This window comes from Monodelphis domestica, chromosome 5, assembly GCF_027887165.1.
Source record: "Monodelphis domestica isolate mMonDom1 chromosome 5, mMonDom1.pri, whole genome shotgun sequence".
Taxonomy (NCBI): Eukaryota; Metazoa; Chordata; class Mammalia; order Didelphimorphia; family Didelphidae; genus Monodelphis; species Monodelphis domestica.
In genome coordinates, this window is record NC_077231.1 from 292,256,531 (window position 1) to 292,281,295 (window position 24,765).

A 24,765-nucleotide genomic window follows, 5' to 3' on the forward strand; every position below is an offset into this window, starting at 1 on the left:
TTCAAATCTGGCCTCAGCCACTTCCCAGCTGTGTGACCCTGGGCAAGTCACTTGACCCCCATTGCCTAGCCCTTACCACCACTCTTCTGCCTTGGAGCCAATACACAGTATTGACTCCAAGACGGAAGGTAAGGGTTTAAAAAAAAAGAAAGAAAGTGCTTAGCACAATGTCTGGCATATCATAAGTATTACATAATTGATTATTATCATCATCTTTACTTTTTTAAATTATTTATAATATCTTGGGATGCTTCCTAACTGTGTGACTGTGGGCAAGTCACTTGACCCCCATTGCCTACCTCTTACTGCTCTTCTGCCTTGGAACCAATATACAGTATTGATTCTAAGATGGAAAGAAAGGATTTAGAATAATACTATTTTGGATGTGTGCATGTCAGTTCAGACATGGGAGAATAATTATTCAGAGGATCCTTGAAAGATCATAGGATTCGATATTTAAGGTGAGAAGGGAATTCAGTGGCCATCCAGTCTACTTTCTCATTTTACAGTTAAAGAAACTGAGGCCAAAGAGATAAAGAATTGCCAATAGTCGCAAAGATAGAGCTAGCATATGAACCCAGGCCCTGTGAATCTGAATCCATCATCCTTAAGATTAAGAATGGAAGGTTTGGGGTTAGGGTCAATGATGTACATTATTCTACAGGGGCCTAAAAACTATCCATCTAAGGAAAATCATTTAAATACAAATTCCAAAGCCACTAGTTAGTTCAGTAGGATGGAATGGAGGAAGGGGAGGATACCAAAAAAGATCTAGTTGTTTGAATTTGAAATTTTTCCAACATTTTGCATTATTTTTATTTAGATAATATTATTTATGAGAGCAAGATAACCATTGGAGAATAAGTACTGATATTCAAATGAAGTCTTAACCTCTTTTTATCTCTCAGCTAGTCATATTTCTTCCAATGGATTTGATGTCAGGACATCTACATTTAGGATCTTGTCTGAAATACTAGCTGCATATATCTGGGCAAGATACAACCTAGCTGTGCCTCAATTTCCTCACTCATAAAATGAGTGAGTTTTATTAAATGTCTAAGGTCCTTTGCAGCTCTTAAACGATAATCCTATGAAATGAAAAAGATCCTAATTAAAGTGGAATCTGGCAAGTGGTATGCCCTTTGGTGGCTACAAACACACACCTATATGATACATCTTCATGTAGTACTTGTATCAAATTGTTCTGGTGTTTGTAGACTCAAATAGGACTTTTTGTACTTAATGAGTGTTGTTTTTCTACAGACAAACCCAAAGGAAGAGGCAGAGCGGGGTCCCACTTTGACACAGCCCGGAGACGGAGCCGAGCGGTCCTTTATCATATCTCTGGACACCTGCAAAGAAGAGAAAAGAACAAATTGAAAATCAATAATGTAGGTGTTGAGCATACAGAGCAAAGGCTGTCAGGGGAATGTTTTATTTGCTTGAGGAAAAAAATGTGCGGCCTGGTTGGTTATTGCCTTCACTGAACAACTAGGCTTCTGATTTCTTTTAAAGAATGAACTAGAAAAGGTCAGCAGTCATATGGAAAATCCGGAAGACCAGCTCTTGGTGTCAGTGTTATCTCTGCAAGGAGATTAGAATATTATCAGAATCCAGTACAATAGAGGAGTGGGACAGCTGTGGTCATGCTTTTTTGGCTCTAGTTTATAGAACAGGATAATACAAAGAGTCACATTATACATGTGTAATTGTTGTGGGTGTTTAAACCACAACTATAGACTGAAATTTCTTAGAATTTAATTTTCATTCCATCCATTTTTCCCTTATCTAATTTCACTTAATGAATTTTGCCAGAGGGTCCATGGCTCAATTGAAATAGTTACTCTATTAAATACTTTTTTTAATTCTATATTTTACAGAAAATAGAGATGGAAATTTCATAGTACAATCTGACATTTGACATTGGACTTGTTGTCTTGCAGTTTATAAAATGATACAATTTTGAAATAAAAATATTTAGGGAAACCTGATATATATCTCCAAAAAGCTCCAGGAAATACATGTGTCTCAGTAATACTTTTTATTTACCTTTTTCTCCAATGTTCCATCTTTCTTAACTTTACAACTGAATTTGTTGTTTAAAAATGACAAGGTTGAGAGAGTGGATATCCTTCTCAAATTTGCTTATATGGAACAATTTGAAACCAAAATGTTTAAAGGTCTTTGGCATCTCTAATTTCAATGGCTAAATTATCACAACAGATTTACAATCTGTAAATGGGGAGATTGTATTTAAGCACCCAAGTAATACTTTCACACTTTCCTAGAAAGGCCCGCAGTCATTCTGGTGATTTTTGAAGTGTAACAACTAAGCCAGCCAAAAAAGAAAATGTTACAAATGCTTATTGGTTGAAAAATGAAATTCAAAATCGGATAGAACCTCAGCCCTAATATCATGTTGGATACCTGTGGAGATGAGAAACACTCAAGACATCTTTCTCACCTACTTCCTTTTTCTTGAGAGGATTGGGGGACTAGTCAGTGTGTCAGACAAAAATTTTGAAAAACTGATAGTTCATCATCGGCATGTCTTCAAAACAAATCTTCATAGCTCCACATGAACTTTTTATTTCTCTCATTTATAGTTTATGATACCAAAATCATATTGCAGTCCTGTTTCCTAAGTGGGGCTTAGCTGTAGAAGCATAGAACGTGGTTGGACATCTGTCATCAAAATGCTATCAATATGAGCCTTCTTGTAGCAAGTTACCATTTGAAGAGCATAAAGAGATGTTGGTTTGAGGCTGTCACGAGGTAACCCCATTACTCAATAGATAGTCACAATTCCTGGGACCCAATTTATGCTGATGCACTCCAAGAACATTTCATTCCTTAGTAGACTACATGTCTGAATGACTACTTCTTCCTACTGCCATGTGGATGGATTTGAGGCTAACAAAAGTGTTTTATACCATGGATCATGTGAGTGAACGAATGGATGAATCAATAGATAAGCATTTATTAGATGTTTTTACTGTACCAAATACTCTGCTAAATACTTAATATACAAATAAAAACAAAACAGTCCCTTCCTTCCTTAGTGAATTGCACTCCTCAATCTTAAGTTTTATGGCAGTATTAGAACTAGCATCCATAATAGAAGAAGGCGGGGAATAGAAAGGCACCATGTGTAATTTTTGCTAAGTAAGCCATGCAGCACGCTTATGAGCAAAATTTAGATGGCCAAACAGTTAACCATGAAAACTAAGATCATGTAAAACTTTCAGTTCATTTTCCCTATTACATTAGCTTAAAATTTGTTCATTGAACATGTCATTTTTCTCTTTATATTGGGGATTTTTTAAACAACCTTTACTTAAAATTAGATTCAAAAAAAGCCCAACTCCCACTGTTTAGCTAATGTGTTTAATTGCTAGTCATTTAAAAAGCTTCAGAAGTCCATGTGTGCAGTGTCACATGCTGGTGTAAATTATTTAAGTGTATTCAATATGAACTTCAACTTAGCTGGTATTAAATAATTTCTAAATGCAAATGAGGATTCCCAGTTAACAAGCCCTGCCATGGAGATACTGCCAGCCCACATTTCCATAGCCCTTTATAGTTTACAAAATCATGATGATTCTCACAATAACTGCCTCAGATAGATGGGACATAGATTATTGAACCTATTTTACAGAGGAGACAATTGAGGCTTGATCAAATGTGACTAGACTAACAATAGTTTCCATTTCTGTTGCAATTTTAAATTTATAAATCATTTCTCCCACAACAACCTAGTGAGATGAGGGGTATATAATGATTCTTTTTCATAGTTTTAACTAGAGTCAGTCATTCAGGGCACAGAAATTAAAAGAATACCAAAATCACATTCATTAATTCAGGAACATAGAAACAACTAAGTGTGTCATTTAGCAAGACTAATTAATTAAAGTAGGAAGCTACCAAATAGTGTTTTTCCTCCTCTTTCCAATGGTTATACCCAATGCAAGCTCCTCCTTAGATCAACCTATCATTCCCAACATTGCCATAGTACCTCTGATCACAGTGGATAATGCCCCAATTTATCTTAAAAAAAAAAGCAGATTTGAGGTTGTGATTCATTCACTGATTCTGGGTGCCAAAATTGATAGTTAATGTCTCTGACTATTATGCTCAAATGAGAGGAGAGACCTCAAAAATGAGAAAATAATTGCATAGAGTAATGCAACTAAGCTTAAATACAGTAAAACAGAGATTATTGTGAACTATTGAGTCACAAAGTTAGAAAAAGTAGAGGAAGAAAAAATGATCAATCAGGGACTCTCAATATGTTATGATTGTGTGGTTTTATTTTTAATTTTAATTTAATGAGTTTCCTTTTATAACTCTATATATTTTACTTTATGACTTTGAAAAGATTATTCTGAGGAATGCATAGGTTTCACCTGATTATGACAGGGGTCCATGACATTGAGGATGGAAACCCCTAAGATATAAAGTCTAAACTGGAAAAATCCATTCCTGAATGATCAGTCAATCAATAAGCATGTATTAAGTTTCTACTCTCTGCCAAGCATCGGAGATATAGAAGCACAATTGAAACAATCTTTACCTTCAAGATGACCTTATATTCCCCACCCATTTTTATTGTTTATTAAAATTTAAAGGCTTAGACAATTTTGTGATTCAGTCATTTTTCAGTCATGTCTGATTCTTTGTGATGACTTTTAGGGTTTTATTTGCAGAGAGTGGAATAGTTTTCCCCTTTGTTCTTCAGGTCATTTTACAGATGAAGAAACTGAGGTAAATAGGCTTAAAAGACTTTCTCAGGGTCACACAGCTAGTAAATTTTGAAGTCCGGATTTTAACTCAGGAAGATGTGTTCCTCATCCCAGGGCCAATACTCTATCCATTGAGCCATCTAGCATCAAGACTTAGCATCCTCGAAAGTAGGAATAATCTATACTTCCACATCCAAGAAGTCTTTCTCAGTTTTTCCTTAACTCACCAATGAGGGTGAGGGCTTTCTTCATTTTGTACTTGTATCTATGGAACAAGATGAGCAACGTGCATGGCACATAGTAAAAGCTTAGGAAATGCTTTTCATTCATTCATGCATGCTGCATGCATTCACTCACTCAACCCCTACAAAGTAAAGACCTTAAAGTAGATGTCTCTCAGGTCCCATCTAGTTCCAGAATAGTATCATTGCACTAGGAATATGGTGCTTCTCCTTCCTAGTCCTAATTGTCTCTGCCACTAATACTCACAGAAATTAGTTTGCTTTCTCTGTATCTGTTTCCCTACCTACAAATTTGGAATGATTCATTTTGGTGCCTTTCTAGCTTAATAGGACTTCATATCATTCAAGGAGTAAGATAAAGGATGTAAGAACCTTTTCAAACTGGACCAGAGAAATCAGTCTTTTTACAGAACAGTGCTGGAATCTTCTCCATAAAGGACTGTGCATGTTGTCTTTACCCTGCCCAATGATTTAAGAAATCAGTTTATTTCTGAATTATAAACCTTTGCTGATTTAGAGGTCCACTTCTTTGGCATATTGTGTTCATGTAAATTACATAGATGGAGGTTTGGAATTCAGTCACCTTGACTTGTTATTGTCATTCATTTCCTGAATTTGGATGCTATGTAAAGCAGAGAGGCACATGGTCACAGCACTGTAGGCACTAAATAAATATTTATCATAATCAATAAATAATGGGCAACAAAAATCCAGAAGACTTTGTTGCATTATTCTTTAGACAAACTCCATATTGTTGAGGGTTATAAATAACCTCTCATCCATTCTTTCTCTGCTTTCTTCCAAAAGCATATGGTTCCTCTCTGAAAGTTGCATACATGGGCTGATTTTGCATCAGAAATGTCTTTGATGACATTTTGACATGTCCTGGGGAATGGGAAGACAATCATCATTGTTTCTTCAGGGGATTGTTCTTCAAAACTCATGCAGCACTTGGCATGCAGTCAATTTTTTTAATTAGAATTATGTTTAAATGAGTTTTTTTACTTAAGTTTAAAAAAACTTTTTTATGAACTGTAAGGCTGTTTCATTCAGAATTGAAGAGACCACCAACATTTGCTATTTTATACATAATTCCATTTTTAAAAGCATTTTTAAGCCTCTGTTATGTGTCAGGCTATTTTCTAGAATACAAATGCAAGTGACCTCAAAGAATGTACAATGAAATGGGGAGGAAAAAAAATATGTACTAAATGCAAAGTAAATTCAGTGTTGGGGATTATAATGATAATAAGCATTTGATTAGTGCTTTATCATGTCCAAAATGTTTTGCATATGTTATCCCAATTTATTTTTACAACAATCCTTATAAGGCAGACGCTATTATTTTTTTCCCATTTTACAGATGAAATAATTGAATATATAATACATTGATATATGATATATACAAACTTGTTGATTGATTGGTTCATTGATTTCCAAGAGGATTAACAATTCTAGGTTCATTGTATCTTACTACAGTTTTTGAAAGCAACCTGGAGAAGCTACTCGGTGAGCCTCAAATATCTTTAAGGATCCTCAAATATAGCACATATTGTATCCTCCCCATACTCTTACTTTAAACGTCCATTAAAGTAAAGTTTCAGGAGATTTCAGTTAACCCAGAGCTTTTACCCAATTTATCATTCAATCTTATTCTCTCAAATCCAGTCTTCTACTTTATATTTAATGTTTCCCTTTCTTTGCAGGCTAAATGTTTGCTTCTGACCATATGACTCTCAGGTTGTTAGATATCTATTGTTTTCCAGAATATTCTTTCATCTTATAGTAGAATGGGAGATATAGTTCATCAAGTTGGAACAATTTCAACCAAAAGCTTCAGCATTTATCAAAGCCCCAGCTCTTTTTCAGGCCTTAATTATCTACAAAAGCAGAACATCTTCTTTCTTACTTAAATGTTTTGAATAATTTGCCTCAAGTAATTATTTCTTCTTTCTCAGTCTATGCAAGGTCTAACTGGTATCCATATACATTGTTATCATTCAGTTCTTTCAGATAAGGCAAAGCTTGTTGGGACCCCAAAAATCTCCTACTTCAAAAAAAGCTATAAAGCAGAACATAAGCCCCCAGATATACCATGTTTCAATGAGAAGCAATTTATTAAGTCGTTCATGTGCTACTGTCACCATTATTATAGTAACAAAGGATTTCAAAGTAGATTGGTTATTAAAATAATTAATTCCTCCAAAACTCCCTTAAAATACAAAGCCCTCTGTCTTATTTAGTTAGCTATTTAATTTGTTGTTAGGGTGTTGGGTTTTTTTCTTTATATGAGATTTTAGTTCTTCATGGAATTGCTACTTACTGGAACATAAATATAAATTATATTTGCTGTTTGTGATTTCCAATTGTGAATGGCTCTAGGAGTAAGTTCTCTTTGTTTCTTAATTGAATGATGCTAACCTTACAAGTGGATTTCTCCTTGGACATCCAAGTGAAATTGCCTTTAATTAAAAATGTTTACCAGTATTATGGCAGTGTATGGTTAAGGATATAACTTAGGCAGTCAGTTGGATATTTACTCTATAGCAGTTACATTTGAAAGCCCCAACATATTAAATAATTATAAATAAGTGTTGAATTTTAATTTTGTATGTTTATTATTAATGTAAGACATCTAGGTAGTGCAGTAGATAGAACACCAGACCTGGAATCAAGAATATACAGCCTTGGACACCTACTAGATAAATGATACTAGGCAAGTCATTTAAGCCCTTATTGCCTCAGCCATCGTCTGTAAAACAGAGACATGCTAGAGAAAGAAATGGCAACCCACTCCACTCTCTTTTCTAGGAAAACTCCATGGACTTTGTCAATGAGGCCACATAGAGTTGAACACAATTTTAATGTCACTTGTCATTCCCTTGAGATAGCCAATCTATCCATACTCCCCATCCCTGGTTTCAGGTTGTTTGAGAGTCCCCTTCCATCCCACTAAGAGAAAGATTTCTGTATCTCCCTCAACGGGACAGGCATCTGGGACATCTCCTCCAAAGAGTCTATATATCAGAGTCTCTGTCATGCCACCACCACCATGGTTGATCAGTGAGTGGCCTTAGTAAAAGTTTCCCAGAGGAAAATGTTTGCTGGTTCCTCTAGGCAACAAAAGTTATTATCGTGATTCTGGGTGTGTTTATAGTATTTTCAATGCAATATGTTGAACACAATTAATATTCCATTCTTTCCATTGAGAAGGAAGGAAAGAAGGAAGGAAGGAAGGAAGGAAGGAAGGAAGGAAGGAAGGAAGGAAGGAAGGAAGGAAGGAAGGAAGGAAGGAAGGAAGGAAGGAAGGAAGGAAGGAAGGAAGGAAGGAAGGAAGGAAGGAAGGAAGGAAGGAAGGAAGGAAAAGAAAAGGGGAGAGAAGATGGGAGGGAGGGGAGAAGGGAGCAAGGGAGAAAAGGAGGGAGGAAGGGAAGAAAATTGGTTTAGGATATACTGATTTTATAAGCATGAAATACTGTACTCATAGAAATGTATCCAATGCAAGTGACCATTTTAGCTAATATGGGATTTCCTCCTTTTCTTCTTTTTGTTTTTTGTTTACAGAATGTTTTTGTAGATAAACCAGCATTTCCGGAGTACAAAGTTTCGGATGCAAAAAAGTCCAAATTCATCCTTTTGCATTTTAGCACTTTTAAAGCTGGCTGGGACTGGCTGATCCTGTTGGCGACGTTCTATGTCGCTGTGACTGTACCTTACAACGTTTGCTTTATTGGCAATGATGAGCTGTCCACAACACGGAGCACCACGGTCAGCGACATTGCAGTGGAGATTCTGTTCATTATAGGTAAGAAATGACCAGCCTGGTGCCCCTGACAAAAGGAAGGGAAGGACAGGAGTATGGATCCAGACCTTATTGTGGGAAGTGAGGATGAGCTAAGAATTCATTTGCATTGACATGAATTGGCCCCTCATGCAAATTGAGAGAAGGACATATTTGAATTTCTTAAAATTGCCTTCATCAGCTTTTCCACTGTTCCTTTATTCAAATAGACCCTAGCGAGTGTTTTATGTTTTTCTCCTCATTTCATCAAAACTGGAATACAAGAAAAGGACTTGTGAGTTACTTTGTTTATGTTCTGTCATGTGCTCCTTTGCCTGCAGCCAGCAAATTATTTTTTACCAAGGTGGTTCAACACCTTAACTAGTTTCCAATAGAATGAATTAATAATGGAGTTGCCATCTTGTCAGAAGACCAAGGTACTATGGTAACTAGAACTATAAAAAAAGACAGAGCATCCCCTCCACACTTAGGAACTAGGGTTCCCAGAATCCCCTTTTGCCTTTCCCAAGATTGAATGGAACTAAATTCCTTTAAGATTACTATCCTGCTTTAAAAAGCATTGTGAAGGATTAGAAAAAAAGAGATGAAGATTACAGATTTTGAGTTGGAAAGACATTAGAGGCTGTGTAACCTCACACTCTTGTGTACTGATAAGGAAAATGAGGCCTGGGGGAGAAATTTCTTTGCCCAAGGTCACATGGGTAGAAAGTTATTGAAGTAAAAAAAATGTTTTAGTATTTAGATTTAGTAGTCAAAGGACATGGATCTTGGGATCATAGATTTAGATCTAAAAGACTTTTAGAGGTCTTTGAGTTCAATGCCCTCATTTTTTAGATGAAGGATTAGAGGCTCAGTGATTTTCCCAAGATTAGGCAGCATGTGAGTGTCTGAGGGAGGGTTCAAATATAGGTGTTCCTAACTACAAGGTCAGTACTATCACCTAAGGCCTGCTACCTCTTAATCCTGTTTCTGCTACTTTTTCTCAGGACCTCTAAGTAAAAGCATTAGAGAGGGTGGAAGAGAGCTGAGAACTGAGGCAGAAGCATATTCTTTCTTTTTCTACTTGCCCCTTTTTCATCATATTTTTACTTAGAACATGATTAAAGGAAAATCAGATGACAAACAAGGAAGGTTTCAAAAATAACTTGGTGCCATTACCATGTATGCTAAGTCATATATTATAGGATCTTAACTCTTGTCCTTTAGGGAAAGAAAATGGGAATGTTAGGGAATTCTTTTTTTAATCTCACACATAAGCAAAAGGCAGAGGAATATACAGAAGAAGAAGATAAGAGATCTGGTGAAAATAAAATGTACATACTTATATTAAAACTTTATTCTAGGAAGCCATTGTTCAACTGGCAGGGAAATTTCATCTGTAGCTCATCTTTGGAGGCACTGACTTTGAGCCAGAATCAGGTCTCTGAATAATTGTTAATGCTGGATTTGAAGACAAAGGACCTGAGTTCAAATCTTTTTTTTTATTCACCCCCTTCATCCTTTCCCCCCACCACAGAAGGCATCATCCAGCAAAATATGTAGATTATGTCTTTTGTGTTTCCACTTCTCAGTTCATTCTCTGAAGGTGAAGTTTACAAGTTATTCTTCAGATATTAAATCTGTGTTTAATGTTCTCTTGGTTCTATTCATTTCACTCTTCATTGTTTGATGTGGTTCTTTCCATGTTTTTTCTAAAACTAACCTGCTCATTGTTTCTTATGGTGCAATAGTACTCTATCACAATCAGATGCACAATTTGCTCAACCTATTGATGAACTCCCCCCACCCCACCAATTTCCAGTTCTCTGCCACCACAAAGGTTGCTGCTGCAAACATCTTGGAATATATAGGTTCTTCTCCTTTCTCCCCAGTCTCCTTGGGAAATATACCCAGTAGTAGTATTGCTAGATATAGGATATACATAGTTCCATAGCTCTCTGGACACACTTTCAAATTGCTCTCCAAAATAGTTGGATCAAGTCACAGTTCCATCAACAATCATTAGTGACCCCACTTTTCTACAACACTTATCATTTTTCCCTTTTGTCATTTTGGAGAATCTGATACATATGAGACCAAACCTCTGATTTGCTTTGGTTTACATTTCCCTGATCAATAGTAATTTAGAACATTTTTCATGTAGTTATTTATGGCTTTTATTTCTTTATCTAAAAACCATCTATTCATATCATTTGCCCACTTATCAATTGGGAAATGGCTCTTATTCCCATAAATTTGACAAAACTCTCTACATATTTTCAATAAGTTATCTCTAGCTGAGAGATAGTCTATGAAAATTTCCACCCTAATTTCTTGCTTTCTTTCTAGTCCAAGCAATATTTACTTTATTATGCAAAAATTTTTCAATATTATACACTCAAAATTATCCATTTTACATCTCACAATGCTTTCCATCTCTTGTTTACTCATGAATTCCTCTCCTATCCATAAAGCTAATAGGTAGTATGCTTCCTCACATTCTAATTTGCTTCTGCTATCTCCTTTTATGTCTGGATCATGTATCCATTTTGATCCAGTCTCTCAGTTTAAATCTTGCCACTGCTACTTAACACTTGTGTGACCTTGGTTATTACCTTCTCTGTAAATTATAGTCTTAGAAATCTCTGAAAAATTAAAGAAAGCATTCCCAAGATCTTCCAGGGTCTCACAATGGGTATGTGTCTATGGTAGGACTTCAATATTTTAACTGAAAAAATGAATATTAAATGAAGAAAGTAATGTTTTCATACCACTTACATGGAATCAATCAATTTATTAATTGTATGTTATATGCTGAGCACTGTATTAAACATTGGCAATCATATAGACACAGACTCAGTAAATGTATGCACAAGTCATCCTTGTTTCTCCAATGACTGATGACATCATTATAATATACTGAGCACAAAACTACCCCATTAGGTTTTTATTCATACTTACAATGTGTGGAAAGTGTGAGTTTTTTTCAGGATAATAAAACTTTCCAAAAATATTTTTGTTCTCAAAACAAATTACAAATTATTATCCCTCATTACAAAAGAATTCTTGTTTCATAAAAAGGACACTTTAAGTAGCCAGCATCCCTGTTGCATTTGAGGTTTGTTTACCACTCTTTCTGGAAAGAGAAAATGAAATTCATATAAAGAGATGTCTTCAACTGAAAAGCAATTGGATATTAAGATTATACCATTATTTAAAATATTCTACACAAAGGTGACCAAAGCATGTATATACCTGGATACTCCCAGATTTGGATCCCTTGTCCCAACATGACCAAAAATTCTCATTAGTGTTTTATGAAAGGCAGCTATTAATCTATCTACAATAAAGACAAAAGACTGTTGAATCAACATTTTTTTTACAAAAATAAGTATCAAGTTAAAAAAACAAATTCAAAGTCCAAAACTATATTTCTAGCTATATTGGAGAAGATTGAGGTGGTAGGGTTGGTGAGTAGAATATCTCAGAGTTAACCAGACTATCATGCTACATAATTATCAATATTTTCTAGTTAGAATAAGGGCAATACAGTATATTGTGGTGTTTATAACATTTTCCAAAACCCTTTTATTTCACTGTTGCATTCAGTGTTGTGTAGTGGGAAAAAAATATCAAACACCAAGCTAGAAACTGATTAGGTTCAGGATCATCTTGGTACATTAGAAATAGAGTTGGGGGGGCAGCTGAATGGCTCTGTAGATTGAGATCCAGGCCTAGAGATGGGAGGTCCTCAATTCAAATCTTGCCTCAGACATTTCCTAGCTGTTTGATCCTGAGAAAGTCATTTAACACCCATTGTCTAGACCTTACCACTCTTCTGCCTTGGAACCAATACAGTGTTGATTCTAAGACAGGAGGTAAGAGTTTTATAAAAAAGAGAGAGAGAGAAAGAGAAAGAGAGGCAGAGACAGAGAGAGACAGAGACAGAGGCAGAGACAGAGACAGAGTCAGAGAGAGGAGGAGGAGGAGGAGGAGGGAGAGTGAGGGGAACAGAGAGATGGGGGAGAGGGGGGGAGGGGAAAGAGAGAGAAGTGGGGGTTGTAAATTTAGCTTCAAATTATTCTACTTATATGCTTATATGCAAGCTGTCTGCTAACTGCAATAAACCCCAAAACATATCAAAGTCTCTTGGAAAAAAATCTATAATTATTCAAGAGTTTGCCCATGCCTTCTACACAGGAAAGATGAAGTAAAAGAAGATTTCCTGGATACCAAAATGAATTTGGATACCTATAAATGAAAGACAGTGGAGTACTGGCAACAATTCAGCTGGAATCTCCCAACATTCCCCTCCAAACAATTTTAAAATAAAATTTAAAAAACTTTTTAAAACCTCAAGTCAAATTCTGGCATGGTAGAGTTTTCAAAAGTTTTGGTGGGGGGAGTGGATATTTCCCAAGCCCAAGAATACATAGGAGATCAGTAGGAGAGGTAAGTGACACTGGGGAGGGTACAGCTCAGGTCATGGAAACATTGGCAGAGGGCCTGGGAGACAACTGCAAGAGCAAATGCAGCAACATTCAGAGTACTCAGCCCAGAGAAGGTTATGGAAGCAGACAACTGGTCAGAAAAACATCTTAGGAGTTGTTTTGCTGGCACTAGATGTAAGAACCAGTAGCATTGACTATATTGAATTCTAGGTCAAAATTCCAGGGCAAAGAAGAGTGCTTCTGGTTACTCACACAAAATCAGAGGCCCTGATCTCAGTTCCAAGACAGGGAAAAGCATTAGCATTTGTATCTGTAGGGGAGAAAGGTTGCTTTCTTGGTAAAAGCCAGAGCATAGGCAAGGAAAACAGTGGCCATTCATCTTCTTGGATCATACTACTTTGTAAGTATTAAAAACTTAACAGTTTCAGAACTAGCTCTGAAAACAGTACCATGAAAAATCTGTATCTTGGGACAGTACACTCTCCACCACCAGAGAAGAGCTAAACTTTAATATAAGAAAATAACAAAAAAAAATATAACATGGTCATAAAAATCTTCTAAGGTTATAAGGAGGATCTAGACACAAACTCTGAAGGAAAAAAAAACAAAATCAAAACAGCAAAAAACAAAGCTTTAATTTTTTAAAGTGAATTGGAAACAAGTCTGAGAAATATCCTGGAAAAATTCAAAAAGGATTTAAAAAATCAAATAACAGAGGTAGAGGGTAACTTGAGGAAATAAATGAGAGTGATGCAAGAAAATTATGAAGAGATTCAACAGCTTGGTAAAAGAGATAAAAAATATACTGAAGAAAATAATATCTTAAAAAATAGAATTGACCAAATTGCAAAAGAGGAACAAAAATCCACTGAAGAGAACTTCTTAAAAAGCAGAATTGATCAAATGAGAAAAATATAAATAAAATGTCACTGAAGTAAATAATTTCTCAAAGATTAGAATTAGACAACTGCAAGATAATGGCTCCATAACACATCAAGAAACAATAAAGTAAAATCAAAAAGAAGAAGAAAATGGAAACCATCTCTTTGGAAATGCAAAACTGAAGAGAGATAATTCAAAAACTATTGGATTAGTTTAACCCAATGATCAAAAACATAAAGCTAAAGAACATATTTCTAGAAGTTGTCAAGGAAAATTGCCCTGAGATCATAGAACTAGAAAATAAAATAGAAAGTGAAAAAATCCACTGAGATCACAAAATGAAAATTTCCAAGAGTTTTATAGCCAAATTGTGGAACCCCTGTGTCATGGAGAAAATAATGCAAACAGCAAAAAAGAAGAAATTCAAAAATCATGCATACACAGTTTGGATTACATAAGATTTGGAAGCTTTTTCCTTAAAGGAAAAAGGGCTTGGAACATGACATTCTAGAAGACAAAAGAGCTAAGATTACAACCAATAATAACTCAGGAAACGTAGTATAACCTTTCAGAGGGAGAAAAGTGGATATTTAGTGAAATAGAAGACATTCAAGCATTCCTGATGAAAAGACTAGAGCTAAATAGAAAATGTTACAGTCTAATAGAAAAATCAAGAGAAATATAAAAAGGTAAGCATAAAAAAGAAATATAAATTGGTTATGTAAAACTGAGCCAATATACTTTTAAATGACAATTTTACCTAACAACTTATTTTGTGCTATGCCAATCAAACTACTGAAAATTATTTTATGCAGCTAAAATAAAATTCATCTGGAAGAACAAAACACCAAGAATATCAAAGAAATCAATGAAAATAATATGAAGGACAGTTACCTAAGCAGTAATAAATCTCAGTGGTGTAACAAAAATGGTAACCATGAAAACAATCTGGTACTTGCTAAGTAATAGAAAAGTAGATCAGAAAAATAGATTAGGTGTACAAAACACGGCAAATAGTAATCTAATGTTTTATAAACCCAAAGATCTACGCTTTGGGGTATAAGAACTCACTATTTCAAAATATATCTGGAAAAACTAGAAAGAAATTTGTCAGAAACTAGGAATAGATCACCATCTTGCACCATATACCAAAATGAGCACAAGATTTAGTCACAAAGAACAATAGCCAAAGCAAATTAGGGATCACAGGAAAGTTTATCTCTCACCTCTATGGTTAAGGGAAGAATTTATGACTAAACAAGAAAGAGAGAAGATCATGAGAAGGTAAAATGGATAATTTACATTAAATTTTAAAAGGTTGTATCAATAAAACTAATGAAGCTAAGACTAGAGGAAAGCAGGGTGAAATTTTTCAACAAGATTCTCTGGGAAAAAAAGGATCATATTTAAAATATGTAGAGAATTGAATAAAATGTATAAGAATGCCAGTCATTCCCCAAATGATAAGTGGTCAAGGGTCAGAAACATTCAGTTTTAAGAAGAAACCAATTCTATCCATAGTTACGTGGGGAAAAAAATGTTCTAAATCTCTATTGATTAAAGAAATGAATTCTGGCCAATATGACGAAAAAAGAAAAATGATAAATGTTGAAGGGGATTTGGAAAAATAGGGACACAAATGCACTATTTATAGATGTAAACCAATGTAATCATTCTCCAGAGCAATTTGTAACCATGACCAAAGGACTTTAAAACTGTGTCTACCCATGGGACAGCTAGATGTATAGTGGATACAGTGCTGTACCATGAGTCAGGAACACTCATCTGGTTGAGTTTAAATCTAGTCTCCGACACTGAATTATCTCTGTGACCCTGGGCAAGTCACTTAATGCCACTTGGTTTTTTAAAAGAATTATGCACTCCATATGATCCAACAATACAACTACTAGAACTGTATCTCAAAAATATCCAGGAAAAAGAAAAAAGACCGATATATACAAAAATATTTGTAGCAGCTCTTTTTGTGGTGGCAAAGAATTAGAAACTGAGAGAATATCTATCAATTAGGAATAGCTGAACAAGTTGTGGTATATTATTATGATGGAATATTATTGTTCTATAAGAATTGATGATCAGGGTGTTTTCAGATCCTTCAGAAAAAAAAACAGAAAACATTTATGGTCCCAGGCAAAGTGAAGTGAGGGTAAGAAAGAGGATGTTTTACACAGTAATAGCAATATTGAACAATAATCAACTGTGAATGACTTGGCTATTCTGATCAACACAATTATAAAAGACAGTTCTGAAGGACTTATGATAAAAGAAAATTCTATCTACCTTCAGAGAAGTAATTGTAGTTTGAATGCAGATTGAAGCATTTTTTTCATTTTCTTTATTTTCCTTGCTCTTTTGTTACATGGCTAATATAGGGAAAAAAAACATTCTTCATGATTTCATGTGTATAATTGATATCCCATGTCTTACCTTCTCAATTGTGGGAGGGATAGAAAATTTGAAGCTCATTCTTACATGAATGTTAAGAATGAGTAATATTTTAAAATAAAATTTTCCTTTTCATATTTTTCATTTTTTATTAAGAAAAAGGTTTTTCCTGACTGTTTTACCAAGTTATTGTTTCCAAAGTTTCTTTAACTTCAGAGAGACTTTATCTGCAGAATTCTTTGGTCCTCACAAAATCCCTATGAATTAAATCAGGTAGATAGGTGAAGGATTTTTGATGAACCTTAGAGGTCACCCAATCTAATGTCATCATTGTACTGTTGAGGAAACTGAGACCCAGGGCTATGACATAAATTACTTAGACTGGAGTCTATGATCTCTGAGATCTCCTCCAACTCTAGCGTTCCCTAAATCTAGATGATATTTTCTTCTTAGTGCAGTTGGCAGGTATTGCCTGCTTTATTAATAATCACAAATTACAGGTGAATGTGGGCTCTGATAAGTTCTCACATCAATGCCTTCAGGCTTCAAGTGAGTCATTTTTTCCTCTGATAAGCACAACAAAAGAGAGAAACTTGGTCAGGGTCCCTGTTTGGCAGTTTCAGAATTTGCTGCATCATCTTGGGATTTGTGCAGCTGCTTACTCAGTACTGTCTGGTTAATGTATGTTTTTAATTTAGGATTTTCTGTGGAGTGACCTAGATGTAGGTGAAAGTCCTATCCCTGAATGGCAGCAGCATTGTCTTAGGCTTCCTCTTAATTGTGTGTGTCCCAGCAGGCAGGTAAAACATGGGTCTGAGAATGGCAGGATGCTCACATTTTAAGGGAGCTCAGGACCCATCTAGTCCAATCGTGTCATTGGGTAAATGTGATTAAAACCAACAAAGCCCATTCATTCATTTGTTCAGCAAAATTTTTATTTTGATCATATTACTCCTTTATGCAGTACACTGTGCCAGACTTTGGTAAGCCAGGACAAGGATTGTACATTCTACTTAAGGAAAGGGATGTAAACACTGTTAAGTAAATGCTAAGTATATGAATATCAAGTTATTGAAGCAGGAGAAACCACTAACCACTGAGGATAATAGTAATAATAGCATTTATACAATACTGTGAAGTTTTTAACATGTTTTACATGTTTTTCTTATTTGATCATCACAAAAACACTGGGACGTAGATGCTATTATTATCTCCATTTCTCAGATGAGGAAACATATGTGTGGAGGTGTATAGCACAGATTAGCCCATTTTGACAAAGAAAACAGAAACTAAGAAAGGAAGGTTAGAAACGTAAGATAGCCCCTGAAAGTGGACAGTTTTGAATAGTCGGAAGAGGACATTGAGTTTTATTTGGGAGACAATAGTGAATATTTTTGAGCAAAGGAGAGGTGCAAACATTATAACAGGACTACAGGTAGGAAATCAGAAAGATTTTGAATCTAAGTTGTATGAAGATTGATTGAAGGAACTGAAAATATTTGGATTGAAAAGAAGAAGAGTCAAAGAGGACATGAGAGATAGCTTCAAATATCTGAAGGGTCATCATATAGTAGAAGAATGACTTCAAAAGGAAGGAGTAGGAGAAAATGCCCTAAGTATAAAAGAGGCCAATTCAGCCTCAATGTTTGGAGTGGGGAAAGGGAACATTCATTTAAAACCTTCACTTTCCATCTTAGAATCAATATTATGTATTGGTCCTAAGGCAGAAGAGCGGTAAGGGTTAGGCAATGGGGATTAAGTGACTTGTCCAGGGTCACACAGTTAGGAAGTGTCTGAGGTCAGATTTGAACTCAAGATCTCCCATTTCTAAGCCTGGCTCTCAATCTGCTGAGCCAACTGGCTGCCCCCCCAAATGGGAACTTTCTAACAACTAGAACTCCCCAAATATAGAATGAACTACTTTAACAGGTAGTGAGTTCCCCATCATCAGATCTTTAAACAAAGCATTGATGATTATATATCAAGGATGTTGTATCTGGGAATGTTTTCAGGAATGAGTTGGAATAGATGGCAACTGAGATCCCTTCTGATTTTAAAATCCAATAACAAGACCAACTCTAAGTATAAGATCATCCTGCAAGAACAAAAAGAGTATTTGAAGCATCAGAGAACTAACAACATTATCTTCCATTTTTTCCAAAAGAAATTATATATTGATGAATGTTTATCACATAAGACATTTTATAAAATATTTTTCCAGAATTCAATAATTTGATCAAACTGATCTTAACAACATTAACCCCGCTTTATGTTTAGAAGAATTTGTTTTGTTCCTGTACATTTACAATGTGGAAATGTGTATTTGGGGGACAGTCAGACAAATATGTTAACCATTTCCTACAATGGGTCAATGCTACCTCATGACAATGTGCTCTCTTTGTAAATCCTTTACCTTCTGTCTTAGAATCAGTACTGTGCATTGGTTCCAAGGCATAAGAATGGTAAGGGCAATGGGGCTTAAGTGACTTGCCCAGGGTCACAAATATACGAAATATATGAAGCCAGATTTTAATCCAGGACCTCTCATCTCTAGGCCTGACTCAATCCACTGATCAACCTAGTTGTTCCCATAATGTAATTCTTGGTTGGGAGTAAATTTCCCAAACATTTTAAAGTAAATGATGAATATTAACATAAAGCATTTCATTTGCCATTATAGACAGTAAAAATATAGAAATTCTCCCAAATATGTCAGAAATAATAACTACACAATGAGTATTGCATATGGGCTTGGGTTTATAAAAGTGTTCAATGCCATCAAGAAATCTAATTTAATGAAATGACTCAGGAGAAATATAGTTATTATTAGTTGATCATTTATTACTTTTGGACTAGGGTGGGAAATTGACTCATTTCTTTAATGGATGAAAAAGTTATTTTAAAAATATGTCCTAAAGGCTTATAATGCCCCTGAAAAATAATAGCTTTAAGTTTAAATCTGAAAGGTTAGTAGGCAAACAAAGAGGAAGAGATTTCAGCTTAGGCAGAACAGTTGGGAAAGATCTTATTCTGCAACTTATGTGTTCCTGTAAATAGAATATGGGCCAGGAGCGGGTGTTCATGAAATATGAAACAATAGCACTTTTTTTAAACAAGGTAAGAAAGTTAAGGATGGAAAGTTTACTAAATTTGGAAAGGAAGAAGAAAGGCATGAGTCCTAGATTTAGGACCATAATGCAAGATTATTGTATTTTTTATCTCAATTTGGCACTTGCTTAACATTAATTCTGACATAAAATCTGCCTTTTGCAACTTTGTTTGCTAGTAGTATCAATGAATATCAATGAACTATAAGGAGAAATGATTAGGTTTTCATTCCCTGCCTTTCCAATTTAAATCCCTGTCACTGGGATTTATAATTGGAATATATGTTAGAATAATATGATTTCTCATTAATTAGGGTATATGGGGGATAGGCATAGCCACAATGTAATGGAAAAGAAATTGTTATTGCTTTGATTCTGGAAGCCTCAGAAAATAATTAATGTCTTTCTTACAGACTTTTATCCCTAGAAAAATTCTTATTGGATCATTAAACTTATTGAGCATATATTGAGCACCCATTATGGATTTTTCAATTAAACAAACATTAAGTTCCCTCTACATAAAAGGCTTGACACCAGATATGGAGGATCCAAAGACAGAATCAAAATGATCCTTGCACTCTGTGAGTACATATTCTTTGAGAGGATTCAACATTGTCCAGTCAAGTCAGTGCTCTACTTAGATTTATAGTTCATGAGTTCAAATCCCAGCTTTGGCACTTCCTATTCATGTAATTTTAGGTAAATTCCCTCATTTCTCCAGATCTCCATTTCTTCATCTTTAAAATATGGTGACTATAGGGCCACTTGATTGGTATGTTGTAATGGAGATTCATTTCATATAGGGATTGAACTACGAAGTTGTTGAGGTCCTTTCCAGAGCTCAAATATTATAAGTGTGTGATCTCTAAAATCCCTTTATGACACTATGTCTGTGATCCTAATTATAAATAAAGATATTTAGATTTGAGACCTCCAATTAGTTGAGATAGTAAACTTCCCATTCAAAAGAAAGAAAGAGAAAGAAAAAGAAAGAGAGAGAGAGAGAGAAAGAAAGAGAGAGAAAGAAAGAAAGAAAGAAAGAAAGAAAGAAAGAAAGAAAGAAAGAAAGAAAGAAAGAAAGAAAGAAAGAAAGAAAGAAAGAAAGAAAGAAAGAAAGAAAGAAAGAAAGAAAGAAAGAAAGAAAGAAAGAAAGAAAGAAAGAAAGAAAGAAAGAAAGAAAGAAAGAAAGAAAGAAAGAAAGAAAGAAAGAAAGAAAGAAAGAAAGAAAGAAAGAAAGAAAGAACACCAAGGAAGATCAACAACTCATGGTGTTCGAGGATCTCCTGGGACACTAAGAGGTTAATTGATTTGCCATAGATCACATAGCCAATAAATGTCAGAAGCAAAACTTGAAACCAATCCTTTCTGACTCAAAAGCCTATTCTCTACTCCATCAACTTGCTTCTCATATACAAAGCAATAGAAAATATTTTCAGGAAATAGAAACTACTCACAAAAGGACAGAAGAAAGGCCTCTAGTAGAATATGGGTCTTAGCTTTACTCAGAAAAAAAAAAGATAGAAATTCTAAGAATTATCCATGTGAATGGGAGAAAACTAAAGAATAGCTGCAGATAAACAAAACTCATGAATAATGTAGTCCAATGAGTGATTTAATAGCTTCACCACTAAGAGCTAAGCTATCTTCCCTGCTGTCAAATGTCCTTATTATAGTTGGATGACAGGTCCTGGATATAACTCCTCTGCTTTATCGGTGAGCCAGAAAAAAGTGGTATAAACCCAGCCTACTCCATGATCACCATGCAATAAGGAATCCATCTCATACCAAGCAACAAACATTCCTGGAATCACTAAATGGCCTAACATAAGTCACTGGGGCTAAGTGTAGTGAAGAAATATAAAGATATAAAACACATTGCCCCTGACAACAAAGAACTTGTGATCTCTTTGGGGAAAGAAGAGTGGCAAAGGAATTTTTTTAATACTAGCACAAGGTAGCAGGGTTGGCCTTAATTATGAATGGAAAGGGAGTCAACCCAAATATTATGTCATGGCCCTGGATTAGTCATTTAATTTCTCTGAATACCAGGCATCCCTTTAACACTACAAATTGAAGTAAAGATGCTGACCAACAATGGTAGAAGGAGTTTGTTCACATGTGATTTCATACCAATGAAATAAAAAAATCGAGCCCATTATCACCATATTTACATTTTATGTGAAAGAATATGCTGATATTTTCTCATAATAATCCTATGAGGCAGCTAGGCCAATCATTTTAACCACATTTGATTGACTAGGAAACTGAGAATCAGAAACTTGCCCAATAGTATACATTTGGAACACTAGCATGTTTCACAAAGGGAGTTTATGGGAATTATGACTAGGTAGAGAATTTGAGGCCAATACTTACAGGATATGGATTTAAATTCTAAGAATTTGGAACTTTGTAGGAAAAGGAACCAATAAGGATTTTAAGAAGCAATGATTAATCTGCCAGTCACCAATAGGCAGCTATTAATTACCTCATATGGACCAAACATTTGGGAAATGATGACAAAATAAAGTAGACCCTGCCTTCAAGGAAGTTTTCTATCCACAGAGAAGCTTATATACATATATGAGTATAAATGATACAGAGGCAGTTAAGTAACATGGGGAGTAGAGTATTGGGACTGAACATGAGTTCAAATTCAGCTTCAGACATTTACTAGCTTTGTGACCCTAGGCAAATCACTCAACTCTTTTTGTCTCAGTTTCCTCATTTGTAAGATGAGCTAGAGAAGAAAAGGGCAAATCACTAATATTTTGCCAAGAAAACCCCAGATAGGTTCATGAAGAATTGGACATGACAGAAATAATTGAATAACAACAAAACAACAGAAAAAAACACAAAGTAATCACAAGATTATTTTAGACAGTGGAAGAACTAGTAGGTAGGGAATAATGGAATCTAGAAGGGCTTGGAAAATTCAATAGATAGTGTGCTTAAACCCTAGAAGAAAATTAGTGATTCCAGGAGCTCAGTATCAAGAGGGAATAAATTCTAAGCACAAGATTCAGCCAGTGCAAAGATGAACATCAAGTGTTTTATGGGACAAATAGCAAGAAGGCCTGTTTGGCTGAACCCATGTGGGCTTTTCAGCACTGTGTTAACTGAAAAGAATGAAGAAACATATTGGAAAGTAAGAAGTTCATTGGAAGCTGTATCCAATAGTCTAGATATAAGATAACAAAAACCTAAACTGGGATAGAAGTACAAGTCTTAGCAATTGGTCAATTGTGGGATATAAAGGATTACATAAAGAACCAAGAAGTAACCAAGAAATTAGCATTGTCATCATCAAAGATTAAAAGGATCAGAAAGAGAAACATGTTTTGGAAAAATGGAAGATGACTGGTTAGGGTATGTTCAGTTTGAGGTGCTGATGGGAATCCAGAGGAAGAGGTCTAGTCAGTAGTTAGAAATCTAAATCTAGAATAGAGAAGAGAGATTTTGGCTATAATCATCAATTTGTGAGTCATCTGCATGAAAGTCATGATTGAAGCTTTGAGTTCAAAGAAAGACGAGCAAAAAACTTGAAAAGACAACCTTGGGGAGTACTCACATAGATTGGAAAAAGGTCTTAGTGAGGAAAATAGAGTTGTAACAGATAATAAGGAATCACATTAAAGGAACCACAAAAGGAATCACAATAAATTTAAAGAAAGGGAGGAAGTGGTTATCAGCACTGTGTAGTGGAGCAGAGAAATAAAGGAAGAAACCAGTAGTGAAGAAAAAGAATGAAATCCATTGAATTCTGATGATTAGGTCATTATTGACTTATGAGAGGAAATTCAGTAGATGTGGGACAAAAAGAAATTTAGAAAGTTGGGAATTAAGTGGAAGGTGAGGAAGCAGAGGAGGTGCATGCCAACTATCCTTTTCAAAAATATAATCATATAAGGAACAAGAAAGATGAGGTAATTCAATTAAGGGAGACATATTTTAGGTCTAGGAGACTTCTGTATATTTGTAAACAGAAGAGGGAGTAGCTTGGGAAATGTGTACAACAACAGGAGAAAGAGAAGAACTAGTGAGGAAGACAGAACAAAATTGAAATCAAAGAGAGGGGTACTAAGATCCCACAGAAAGCAAGAGGAAATAGGATCAAGAGTATAGATCTCTACCTATAGCAGAAGTAGGAAATAAAGATACATTTTAACAGAACATAGTGAAGTTACAGAAAAAAATTGAGGTGATGTAAAATCTACTAAGATACCTCACATTAGATTCATTATAAAATTATAGAATCCTTCAAGACTAGCTAGTCTATCCTCTCATTTTACAGCTGAAGAAACTGAGTAACAGAGAAGTAAACTTACTAGCCCGGATTTTCCTACCTAATAAGAAAAGATCTGCAATCTGGACTAAGGTCCTCTGATTCTAAATCATGTTCTTTACATTGAGTTTTTAAAGTATTCTAAATAAGCTATGAACTGAGGGATCTTTCCCATTGATCATTAGAAGAGATCTAAAATAGATTAAGAGGGGAAATGAATTTTCTAAAAAGGAGGGTAATCCAAAGGATCAAAAAGGATCAAAAAAGGGAGTTTAAATAGAAGAGGCTGCTCTGGGCCTATGGGTTAAAGAGTAAGAAGGCACAATACTGAGAGTGGGAGGTAGAAATAAGCAATGAGCTGGTGAGTAGGAGTTGATGGGAGAAAGTGATGGAGGATAAGTATTTCAATTTGATGCACACAGCAATGGAGAACTAGTGGAGGATTTGCGGGGGAGGGTAATGCATAACAGTCGACAAAGATTGTTTTTTAACTTGGGTGCAGGATGTTAAACTGACTGGAAAGGAGAGACATTAACAGCAGAGAAGCAAGTGAAAAGATAATGTTTGTTTTGATGTGTTTAAGACACTGAAAGATCATACTTTCCTACAGTACATCATAAAAGAGGTGCTTCTCTGTAGGTTCACACATATTACAAACTCCTCCCTACAGAAAAAAAAATTTCATGTTGCAGTAATTGCCTACAATCATATGAAGGGTTCAAAATGCACTGTCTGAATGGATTGTGAGCTACTTGAATTTCACAGCACAATATCAGCTCTTCCCAAATAAAATTTTGCAGAAAAAGAAAGACTACTGATTTATATGGTCAATATCATTATAGATGCAAGACAGAAACAAAAAACTAGAGAAGCCA

General features: G+C 35.1%; 1 protein-coding gene across 1 annotated transcript in view; it reads left to right on the forward strand.

Annotated features, from left to right (window-relative positions):
- KCNH8 (potassium voltage-gated channel subfamily H member 8) overlaps positions 1-24,765 on the forward strand; it is a 406,798-nt gene that overhangs the window by 204,293 nt on the left and 177,740 nt on the right. Inside the window, exons 4-5 of the mRNA XM_001369648.3 lie at positions 1,264-1,391; positions 8,549-8,789. Coding sequence (XP_001369685.1) covers positions 1,264-1,391; positions 8,549-8,789 — 369 coding nt within the window. The remainder of the gene's footprint in view (positions 1-1,263; positions 1,392-8,548; positions 8,790-24,765) is intronic.